The sequence below is a fragment of the Phalaenopsis equestris genome, unplaced genomic scaffold (assembly GCF_001263595.1).
Source record: "Phalaenopsis equestris unplaced genomic scaffold, ASM126359v1 Scaffold000002, whole genome shotgun sequence".
Lineage (NCBI taxonomy): Eukaryota > Viridiplantae > Streptophyta > Magnoliopsida > Asparagales > Orchidaceae > Phalaenopsis > Phalaenopsis equestris.
Genome location: NW_018164444.1, coordinates 17192885 through 17205039, shown reverse-complemented (window position 1 = coordinate 17205039; position 12155 = coordinate 17192885). Strand labels below are relative to the sequence as shown.

The 12155-nt window shown below is 33.4% G+C and overlaps 2 protein-coding genes across 4 annotated transcripts in view; one reads left to right on the top strand and one right to left on the bottom strand.

The window, feature by feature from the left end:
- The first annotated feature begins 1857 nt into the window (after positions 1 to 1857).
- On the top strand, positions 1858 to 8850 carry LOC110032601 (ent-kaurene oxidase 2-like). The gene is made up of 8 exons (XM_020736312.1): positions 1858 to 1984; positions 3887 to 4047; positions 4175 to 4333; positions 4652 to 4810; positions 5379 to 5633; positions 6233 to 6391; positions 7365 to 7559; positions 8143 to 8850. The coding sequence occupies exons 1-8, from the start codon at positions 1858 to 1860 to the stop codon at positions 8479 to 8481; spliced, it is 1554 nt and encodes a 517-aa protein (XP_020591971.1). The 3' UTR covers positions 8482 to 8850.
- LOC110021142 (chaperonin CPN60-like 2, mitochondrial) overlaps positions 7500 to 12155 on the bottom strand; it is a 49320-nt gene continuing 44664 nt past the window's right edge. The window contains exons 17-19 of one of the 3 annotated variants that reach the window (XM_020719512.1): positions 10595 to 10673; positions 10385 to 10517; positions 7500 to 7585 (exon numbers count right to left, since the gene is read on the bottom strand). In XM_020719512.1, coding sequence (XP_020575171.1) covers positions 10409 to 10517; positions 10595 to 10673 — 188 coding nt within the window. In that variant the 3' untranslated portion in view covers positions 7500 to 7585; positions 10385 to 10408. Of the gene's footprint in view, positions 7586 to 9713; positions 9731 to 10224; positions 10518 to 10594; positions 10674 to 12155 lie in introns of those variants that run through there. The other 2 variants (XM_020719522.1, XM_020719503.1) reach the window with 2 other exon arrangements.

Genomic DNA, 12155 nt, shown 5'->3' with positions numbered 1-12155 from the left:
CAATTTTTTTGGGGCCGAAATAAAAACGAGCCAAACACGAGCTGAGTCGGGGCTTGCTCGTGTTCGGCTCGTCTACACCCCTACTTCAAAGTGATAATTATATTTAGAAGACGTTAATTGATATAGATTTGTATTCAACATATGACTTTCATTGATGGTTATTTACATAAATACATGTCTCTATCAAATATATGATTATTTTATTTTGCAGATCTCTAAGGTGAAAATAAAAATATTATAATTTTTTTTAAAAAAATAAGATTACTTAAAATAATAAATGTTTATGTTATTGAAATATTAAAAAAAAATTAAAAAAATAAATAAAAATAATAATAATAAAGAAAAAAAAACATAATCAACGACTTCCACCGAAACACATTTTTTTTTAATTAAATTAAATTGCTTTGCAATTTATAAAATAAAAAGTCAAGATTGTTTAAAATTAAATTATTGTTTTTTTTGTTTATTTTTTATTTTTTTGGAAAGGAGATGATTATTTTATTTGGGTAGAATACCATAGCAGGTACAGCTAGTATTAGTATCATTAAAAAAAATAACCCTCATCAATATAATTAGAAGATTTACATATGGACCGCTTAATTTCTGTGTTTTTATATATATATAATTGTGCCACATAGCTCGACCTGTTGGTTGACATTCATGATATATTTTCTAAGGGACGTCAACAAATGAAATGGAACAAATAAAATAGCATAATAAGGTAAAGAAGCTCAGTGGAAGGAGGTGTGGCGCAAGTACCTTATGAAGCCTAGCAATTTGCTCCTCTTGATTCATATCTATGAATTCCTATTGAAAATCTTCAATGTTTTGGAACTGGAAGCAAAAATCAGAAACATATTTGAAATATTGAGAAGTTACGAAGTAACAAAAATTAAAATCTTGTAACCATGATGCAGAGTAGAAACAGAAACATATAGCTAAAGAAAATCTGCATTAGGTGCTATGTATGTAAATGTTGTTTTAAAGTCTTGTAAAATCTGTACAGTATTCATGCTCCTGAGAAAATGATTATCAGATGAATCCTTTTCAATTTGAAAAGTTGCAGCATATTTATGATGCAGCATATTTATGATTCTTATTTATGATTCTTACCCATGACATGAAAGATACATATATAGCACGTTGGTGCTTTAAACTTATTCATAAAAAGGTGTCCCAAGCATGAGTATGTCCAACGCCCGAGCAATAGAGAACTTTATCATTTGCTCTTCTGTTAGTACTAAGCCAGCCCTTCCAACCTCCAATGCAATAGTTAAAACAAGAAGCAATATTGAGAGAGCAGGAAAAAAAAAAAGGAAGATTTACATACATACCACTAAATTCCTATGTATTCGCATATCTAACACCTAAACTATTCGCATATCTAACACGTAATGCCACTAAATTCCTGTGTATTTACATACATACATACCACTAACAACGAAATATTCCTAACTATTGAAATCCGAACGTAGCTCTACATTCTGAGTCCTGATGTAATATTTTTCCTCAAGGAGAAAGGCTAGAGCCAAGGAAGACTATTGAACAATTAAATTAAAGTGTCAAAATATAATTTCTATAATTATAAATAATGTTTTCGTGGCAATCACATCTTCAGAGTAAACTTTCTAACAATTTTTTATTTTCATTTTTGTCCTCTTTCCATCATTTTTTTTTTGCATTTTTTTTATGAATTTTGACGACTCTTTCATCCCATACATTCAACAGCAATTTTCCCACAACTAATACTTATCCATGTCACAATCTCAGGAAACCTCAAATGAGTGCTATTTATAGGTATCAGAACCAAAGAGGAGGTGAAGAATGCAATTTATTAAAAGTTGGGAATTTGGAGCAATGGACGTTAACTTACAGAGCATATATTCTGTAACTCCGGCGATGATCGCCGCCGCCGTTGCCGCCGTTGCCGCCGCCATGGGTATATTAGTACTCTACCGGAGACGACCACCCAACTCTCCACCTGGTAAGAACCATACGTGCCCTTCATTTTTTTTTTGACTGGCTTTTATAATTTAGTTAGATATAAAGTTAGCAATTTTATATAAATTTTAGGAAGATTTACATGCGAACCATTATATTCTTATGTATTTACATATTTAACACTTACACTTCAATTTTTGCATGAATACCAGCTTATTTGTGAATGAAAAAAAGGTGTATTTTGCATTTTAAAAGTTGAAATGGTGATATTTTTATGTGAAATGAATGATTTTGGAAAAAAAAAATGTTACATCAGGACTCCGTACGTAGAGTTGCGTGCGGAGTTGAATGAAATCACGCCATGTGAAAAAAAAAAAAATTATGGCCGGTAACACAGAGAAATATTCCTCCAGTGTTATTCACGTGTTATTGTTCAAGAATTATTGATGTGTTATTGTGTTATTATAACACCGAGAATATTCTCAGAACACAATAACATCAATAATATACAATAACACTTGAATAACACGAGGGTAATATTCCCTTTTGTTACCGGGCCGATCACCTCCACGACATAATTTCATTGGACTTTGCACGTAACTTTACGTGCAGAATATTGATGTAATATTTTTTCATGATTTTGGGGATAAAAAAATAAAAAGAAAAATTTAGGTGTTAGGTATGTAAATACATAAATGTTGATGTAATTATTTTTTATAATTTTAAGCTCAAAATTTGCAGTGGTTGATTGAGGGTTAAATAATGTTAATAATGAGTAATTTTTAATAAATTTTCATTACTAATATTTATGATTAAATATGACGTAATCAAATTATTTTAGTAAACTATTAATTAACAAGTAATTGTAATATTGTATTGTATTAGTTATGATTTAATATAATTTCCGAGAAGCTATTACTAAATATTATTAAAATTAATAGAAAAAATAAAATAGAAATGTATTGATTTAACCTTAATAATTAATATAAATAATAATAAAAAGTTAATTGATAGAGAATATTGGTCGTGATTTAATAGCCAAATATAAGTTATTGCATTAATATTACTTAATAATTAGGGGTAAATACTAGCACTACCTAATTCTTTTATATTCTTACATATCTACCATGTAAAGTTTCTTTATTTACATTTCTACCCCTCAGAATCTTTGATATGACATCAAAATTATCACGATTATAATTTTAAGTAGTGAAATACACTTTTTATGCATAATGTCACCTCCCAAAAGAGATCTTCGGGGTGGTGGGCAGCCCAAAACTTAAATATTGTTTATCGACCTTAAACCTAGCCGATGTGGGATTTTTTGTGTGTGACACTCCTCCACCCAATCAAGTGATGCCCTCGTCACGGATCAGCTCTACAGAGGGTCCCACGGGACCATGGAGAGTACACACCTGAAAGGCAATAATATGCTCTGATACCACTTTTCACCTCTCAAAAGAGCTCTTCGGGGTGGCGGACAGCCCAATACTTAAATACTGCTTTTCGGCCATACACCTAACCGATATGAGACTTTTTGTCCGTGATAATAATGTGGCACATATATAAAAATTAAAATTTAACTCAATCACGTGTGCCATCGTCACGGATCGACTCTACCTTGGGTCCCACTGGACCATGAAGAGTCTACACACTTGAAAAATAATAATCTGTTCTGATACCACTTGTCACATCTCAAAAAAGCTCTTCAGGGTGGTGGACAGCCTAAGACTTAAATACTATTTTTCGGCCATACACCTAGCCGCTGTGAGACTTTTTCTCCGTGACAATAATGTGACACATGTAAAAATTAAAATTTAGATGATAGATATGCAAATACATAAGAATTGAGTGGTATGCATTAAAGATAAAAAAAGGACAATAAAGGGGCATGAATTGTAGGGCAGACATATAAATCTAAAATTCTATTTATGTTGTGTTCTAGTTGTGCCTGGAATACCATTACTTGGAAACCTGCTACAGTTGAAGGAGAGTAAACCATACCATATATTGGCCAAATGGGCAGAGGTCTATGGCCCCATATACTCAATCAAATTAGGGAGTTCTTCAACAGTGATTCTCAACTCAACAGAACTGTCTAAAGAGGTAAACTACTCAGATTTATTATTTTATTTTATTTTTTTGTGGGAAAAATTACATATATACCACTCCATTCCAGTGTATTTACATATCTACCCTTCAGTTTAAAGCAAAATAAATTTCTATTTTGCAGGCACTGGTCACCAGGTTCTCATCCATATCAACAAGGAAGCTTTCTAATGCCTTAGAAACTATCACTGGTAAAGAAATTATTGTCGCCTGTGACTACGGTGAATACCATAAAATGGCTAAGAAACATCTTATTTCAGCAGTTCTGGGAACAAATGCCCAGGTTTCTATCCAAAAATTGCAGAATATATCCTTTTTTATTTAAAAGATTTACATATGTACCACTCAATTCCTACGTATAAACACCAAAATTCCAAATTTTACACATATGCCACTTTATCTACATGAAAAGATGTATTTCGCTTTTTAAAGTTAAAAAGATGATATATTTTTTTTTTATGAAATATGAAAGATGTAAGTGGCGTAAATGTAAAAAAGTAAAAGTTTGGGTGTTAGATATGTAAATACATAGGAACTGGGTGGCATGTATGTGAATGCCCAATATTGTTTTCTTCTTCAACATATTAAGAAAAGCTAACAGGAAGTTTTGGAATATCAGAAGCGAAATCGCCCTCACAGGGATTGTATGATGGACAATGTTGTGGCTAAACTGTCTGCTAAGATTAATGATGACGATTGTGGTCTGGTTGAAATCAGAGAAATATTTCAATTAGAGCTGTTCCAGTTGGCCCTGAAACAAGTATGAAACTCAATTTTAGGGTTTAATTATGCACAAATCTTATAAAAATAGGGGTATTCACACACATACCACACAATTATTATTTATTTACATATCCCACATTCATATTTACATGAATATCACTCAAATTTGTAACATTACATAAAACATATCGCCACTCTCTTTTTAAAAGTAAAATACGCATTTTTATGCATAGATTTATGACACCAAACTAAAATGTTATGAGCGTAGATATCAAGCTTTGGGTGTTGGAATATGCAAGTTATATAAGAATTCTGTGGGGTATGTATATACACTTATCATAAAAATAGCATACATACATACCATACAATTCTTATGTATTTATATATCTAATACCCAAGCATTCATATTTTTAAATTCATATCACTTAAATTTTTAAAATCACGTAAAAAATACCACCGTTATTATCCTTTTAGAATTAAAATACATCTTTTCATGCATATGTTTATGATACCAAAATGTTACAAGTGTAAATATCAAACTTTGGGCGTTGGATATGTAAATACATGAGAGTTATGTGATGCTGAAGATTATTTTTGTTTTTCAGAGTTTAGGCAGAGATGTAGGCTCTATTTATGTGGAGGAACTTGGTGCAACAATTTCCAAGAAAGAGATGATTGACATCTTAGTTCTTGATCCATTGATAAGAGTTCTAGAGATTGATTGGAGAGATTTCTTCCCATATTTGAGGTGGATTCCAAATAGGAGCATGGAAATGAGGATTCGGCAAACTGCGACGCGAAAAAGAGCGGTAACAAAGGCATTGATTGACGAAAAAAGAGAGCAGATTGCTCACGAAGAGGTTGGCCTTAACTAATAGTTCGTTTGATCGACTCAACCAAAGTTTTGAGAACTTCATATATATAACACACAATTCTTATGCATTTACATATCTCACAACTTCTATGCTTACACGACATTCTGGTGCTTTAAATCTATCATTGCAAAGGTGTATTTCACTTTTAAAAAAGTGATAATAGTGCTAATTTTAATGTGAGATTAAAGAATTAAGTGCCGTGTGTGTAAATATGAATGTTTGTGTGTGAGATTTGTAAATAAACAAGAATAGTGTGCTATTTATGTAAGGGGCATTTCCATACATAACACACGTTTCTTAATGTATTTACATATTCTAACACCTAAACATTCATATTTACATACATGCCGCTCAAATCTTTAGCGTCGCATCAAAAATATCACCATCACTACTTTATTAAAAGTGAAATACATATTTTCATGCATAGATTTATGACACCATGATGTTATAAATGTAAATATATATCAAACTTTGATTGTGAGATATGTAAATACCTAAGATTTGTGTGGCATGTAAGTAAATTTTCCTTTATGTAAATGCCCCAAAAGTTTTACTTGACATTAAGAGTGATCTATGAACAACAGGAACCAAGATGCTATTTAGATTACCTGTTATCGGAGAGCGCACTAACAGAAGAGCAGGTTATTGCATTGGTCTGGGAAGCAATAATTGAGACATCTGATCCACCAATGGTGGCAACTGAGTGGGCGATGTATGAAATTGCTAAGAATCCAACCAAACAGGTATAAAAAAATAGGAAGATTTACATACACACACTCAATTCCTATGTATTTACATAGCTAACACCTAAAATTAAATTTTTACGTACATGACACCTTACCTATACATGAAACTTCTATTTCACTTCTTAAAAGATAAAATGGTAGTACTTCATAAGTGATGAAAGATTCTGGTGATATAAATATAAAAAACTAGGTTTAGTGTTAGATATGAAAATACAGAAGAATTGTCCGGTATGTATGTAAATGCCGCAAACTTGAATTGCAGCAACCTCGTTAGATAAATGATTTAAGGAAGATTTACATACATACCACTCAATTCTTATGTATTTACATATCTAGCACCCAAACTTCAAATTTTACATGCATGTATTTTACTTTTTAAAAGTTAGAATGGTGGTATTTTTTATGTGATATGAAAGATTTGGGTGGTATAAATGTAAAAAGTAAAGTTTAAGTGATATATATGTAAATGAACAAGAATTGGTTGCTATGTATGTAAATTCCCCATGATTTAATTCGTGCCTGGCTATATTTTTTCCTGTTAGTCTACTACGTTTAAATGACTATTTAAACATCTTTTGTGTCTTTATGAGATGAAAATATTCTGTTTCTATTCTTCCTTTTTTTCTAAGCCAGTTCCTAATGGGTTGGATTTAATTGTTGGAAGATTTACAGACATACCACTTAATTCCTTCGTATTTACATATCTAACACCTAAAGTTCACTTTTTGCATACATGCCACCCTTACCTATGCATGAATAGGCGTATTTCATTTTCTAGAATTTAAAAAGGTAGTATTTTTGATATGATATGAAAGATTTGGATAGCATACATGTAAAAAAGCAAAGTTTGGGTATTAGACATGCAAATTTATAGGAATTAGGTGGTATATATGCATGTAAATGAATAGTGGGATCTCCTGGTGAAAACTTACCTCCGAAAATCTGATTCCATCTTTTATCTTCTTGGCAGAATCGAATTTATCAGGAAATACAGAATGTATGCGGATCAGAGAAAATCAAAGAGGAGGATCTTCAACACTTGAGATATCTGAATGCTGCTTTCCATGAGACACTCAGGCTTTATCCTCCAGTCCCTATGACTCTTCCAAGTCATGTTCATGAAGACACCCAACTGGGTGGATACAACATTCCAGCTGGGACTGATGTGATTCATTTACCACCATTCTGATTCTGCAATGCATGAAAATATAGGGGGAATTTACATGCATACCACACATTTACTATGCATTTACATATCTAACAACTAAATTTTACTCATTAGCTTTTACATTTATATCACCCTAATCTTTCATATCATATAACTATAAAAATAAAAAAAAAGATACACAGTTTCATTCATAGGAAAGGCGGCATATTATGTAAAAATAAAAGTTTAAGCTGTATTAGATATCTAGATATATAGCAATTAAGTGGTATGTATGTAAATCTTCCGGAAGCATTTACATGCATATCACCCAATACCTATATATTTACATGTCTAAAACCTAAATTTTACTTTAAAACATTTATACCACCCTGATCTTTCCTATCATATCACTATTTTAGCTTTTACAAAGTGAAATACGCTTTTTTATGCATAGGCAAGGTGACATATAAGTAAAAAGTAAAGTTTAAGTGTTAGATATATGTGTAAATGCATAGGAATCAAGGGGTATGTACGTAAATCTTCCGTGAAAATATTATGCTTATAAGTGTATGTTTTTTAACTTACGAATGATATGTCGCAGATCTGCGTTAATCTTTACGCGTGCAATATGAATGAGAAGGATTGGAAGGAACCCAAAGAGTGGAGGCCTGAGAGGTTTTTGTCGGACGAGTACGAGCAGATGGACATGTATAAGACGATGTCTTTTGCATGTGGGAAAAGGGTCTGCACGGGATCTCTCCAGGCGATGCTAATTGCATGCACAGCTATCGGTCGTTTAGTACAGGAATTCGAGTGGAAGTTGAAGGAGGGAGATGGAGATGATGTCGATACCTTGGGAATTACGATGCATAAGCTCCATCCAGTGCAAGCCTACATAAGGCCGAGGGGACGATGTGGTTCCGTGCAAAAATATACTTGAGTATGATCCTTATTGCTCTTGCTACTTTGGCTTGAAGAAACCATAGAGATATGGATGTTTGTATGCTCAATTGAATAAATTTAGTTATATGTATGTTTTTAAACTAGTTTATCAAAAGGTGAATTATTCATCTTTTATAATGGAAAATATTTCCACGTGTGGATGGCTATATTAATGATTCCAATATCATAGATGATCATTGCCTTTTGGAGGCCTAAGTGACTTGAGGTTTTACTCGGTTCTTCACCATTGGTGTAAGTTTTAAACATTACTGATTTTTGCCTATTTAATGATAAAATTTGAAGAAAAACTACTTGGGCACTGGATATTCTAAGGGGCTGTTTAGTAAAAAATTTATTAAAATCTATAAATTTGAATTTACCAAATCTTGCCAACGCCAGAATTTAGTAAATCAGGGATTTAAAGCAAAGCTGAAAAGAAATTGAGAAGGAACTGGATTTACAAGATCCAGGATTTAAAATTTCTCTTTGTTTTTCTCTTTGACAAAATTTAAGTTAAATTCAGCTTAAATATGTTACCAGGACAACCCCTAAGAAGACGATCATATAAAAAATTCTTGATAAAACAATTTTCTGATTGATTACAGTGAAGCTTTAGTTAAGTGAGTGAATATTACTTACTTCTAAACTTTAACCCTAATATGCACCTCTCTCCTTCCCACTGTTCCCAAACAAACCCTAGACTCATTGCATCTCTCGCCTCACCAAAACCCGGACCCAAGTTCTAGATCTTGAAAAACCCTAACTAAACCCGAGCTCAACACCTCTTTCTTCACAAGCATAACACCCTCTTAACCCCCACTTTCTCCCACTCTCTCCACAGGCCCTCAATAATTTTACCAAAAATAACAAAAAAAAAAAAAAAAACATCCACGTACAAAGTCTGAATCACAAGTAATCACATAATAAAGATTTGAGTGTTGTGTAAAAATAGAAGTTTAGGTTTACAACACTCAAAACATTAATATCACATAAAAAATAACACTATTACGACATTTTAAAAATGAAATACACATTTTCATGTGTAGGTTTAAAGCACAAAAATGCTATGCATGTATGTACATAAGAATTGTGAGCTACGTATGTAAATTTCCCTTACCAAAAACATATAAGGAATAGAAATGTAGTTATCAAACAAAAAGATCACCTTATTCTCTCATAAAAAATTATTAGAGACTCATAGGAGGTAAGATCAGCCACTGCAACAACAAAAACATCCGAAACAATATCTGCAAGAGCAATCCCAACAGCAGTAACAACACTACCAACAACACCAGATTTCAAAAGAAGGGAACATTCGAAGAATGCAAAATCACAATACTAGTTTTCATGCCATCTAAATCATTCAGGAAGATTTACATTTTATGTATTTGCATATTTAACACCAAAATTTCAATTTTTACTTACAAGTCACATTATCTATGCTATAAAATGTGTACTTCACATTTCTAAAATTTAGAAGTGGTATATTTGATGTGATATGAAAGATTTTGGTGATATAGCAATGTAAAACTAAAGTTTAGATATTAGATATGTAAAAACATAGGAAATGGATGGTATGTACCCAATCATTTATCATGGCATTCTTTAATCTTAAATAAGTTATGATACAGCAATGTAAAAAGACAATAAATTAACTACAACAAACTTTAATGCAATCAATACAATATAATTTGATTGATGTAAATGAAATAAAATATGTTTTATAAATATATATTCCAGTACAATAACACCCTAAACTCACCTAGCATTTGCGGAATGGAATCTAAATAATGATGCAAAATGAAAGAATAAGAAGCAGCGGTAGCATTTTACCAAAATTTTCCTATAACTTATGCTCATTGGAATAGAAATAAATTATTCTCTTCTTTGAAATTTCTTACAAATCTCCGTAGTCCTCAATCTTATCATAAATCCAGGTCATCCAATTGTGGCATTCTTCTGATTCCAGACTCATCTTTTCCCTCTTCTAGATCTACCACCGCTACTTCAGTGGTGGTAAGAAGAACCGAAACACTAAAAATCCCACATAAACAATTTGTCATAAATAGAGTAATTTATAGAAGATGATGGCCATGAATTTTTGCAAATACCTTGCAGCATCCACTAAAGCTGTCTTTATGACTTTAAAAGAATCAATAATTCCAGCCTTCACCATGTTAACATAGTTACCTGTGGGGTTAAGAATAAAAAAAAAAAATACTTAAATCCATAGAAAGGGGGCATGAAATGAATCTCCATAAAATAACTTGATAGAGTTATCAAACAAAACAATAATAACAATAACTAAAAAAAAAAATCCAGCAACAATTGGGGGGTGGGGGCGGCTTGAACATTTACTTGTGTATTTACATATCTAACGCCTAAAGTTTCATATATACATAAATAACACTCTAAAATTTAATATCACATAAAAAATACCACTACAACTAACTATTTTAAAAATTAAGTACTTTCTTTTCATGGATAGCTTATGACACCAAAGTGTTATAAACGTAAATATCAAACTTTAGGTGTTAGATATGTAACTACAAAAGAATTGTGTTGTATGTATGTAAATTTCACAAAAAAAATGTAAGAAGATCATGATGAAAACTCAATAAAATTTTATGTAATTGATATGTGCAAGAGAATTCACGACGATATCAACTTAGTATTGTATGAGAATCCAACACACTCTCAGAAAAAGTGATATGTAGAGACAAAAAATTCTTACATGGAAACCTCTGTCGGCATCATTTTTTTATGTCACGCGTGTAGGGTGTCCACCTGTATTGCTCGGGATGGTTTACGGCCTGTCCGTAACATCCAGTAGTTTAGACACCCACCTGAGACATTTCAGCGCGTGTGGAGGGGCACGTAGCCAGGGTCATTCTGCTAGACTTTGATTTTTGCTTAGAGAAAGGCCGGTCGACATTCTGCACGCGGACGACTCCGATCGGGTCCACGAATATTATGTGTCACATCACGCGCGAATTGACTTAAATTGGCCTGACCGCTAGCGAAGTTGTCTAGATGACCCCATACGACAAAACGGACCACGCGAGTGAGTCTGGAACGTCGATTCCACTTGGGAAGGACATCCATTGCACCGCGATTTCGCATGTGGGCTAAAAATGCGCAATCATTTTTAGCCCGATCAACGAAAAAGTGGTCCGGAGGACCCCGAAAGACGAAACGGTCTGCGCAGTCGCGTCCAAAACGTTGATTTTACTTATGGGTGAGGCTCATTTTATCGCGATGACGTGTTCGGCAAAAATGTGCGAAAAGATGTTAATTGAGTAATTATTATTATTATGTTATAATAATAATATTATTATATATATTTTCTAAAGCCCTTCTCTCCCTTATCAGCTCACGCGACCCTCCTTTCCCCAGGTTGAAAACCCTCGCACCCACCAGGACCATTCGCGAACCCTAGCTGCTTGCCGCACCTCGCACCGCCAGATCTCCCTCCACGCCGGCGCCGCTAGCCGACCGGATCTCCCTCCGGTGTCCCTCTTTCCAGCCGGCGGCGCCGACCGGATCTCCCTCCGGTGTCCCTCTTTCCAGTTCTGACCTACCTTCTCCGAAGCCACCAGCGCACGGATCTCCCTCCCTCGCGTCGCCTGTCTCTTGGTCGGCGATGCCGCCGACAAGCCTCTTCGGCCTCCT

What these genes read in the sequence shown, in the direction of transcription:
- LOC110032601 (XM_020736312.1), top strand. Translation starts at nt 1,858, where the DNA reads ATGGACGTTAACTTACAGAGCATATATTCTGTAACTCCGGCGATGATC. An exon ending in TCCAGTTGGCCCTGAAACAA is followed by an intron (nt 4,811 to 5,378) that starts GTATGAAACTCA and finishes TTTGTTTTTCAG; the next exon opens with AGTTTAGGCAGAGATGTAGG. An exon ending in AGCAGATTGCTCACGAAGAG is followed by an intron (nt 5,634 to 6,232) that starts GTTGGCCTTAAC and finishes TATGAACAACAG; the next exon opens with GAACCAAGATGCTATTTAGA.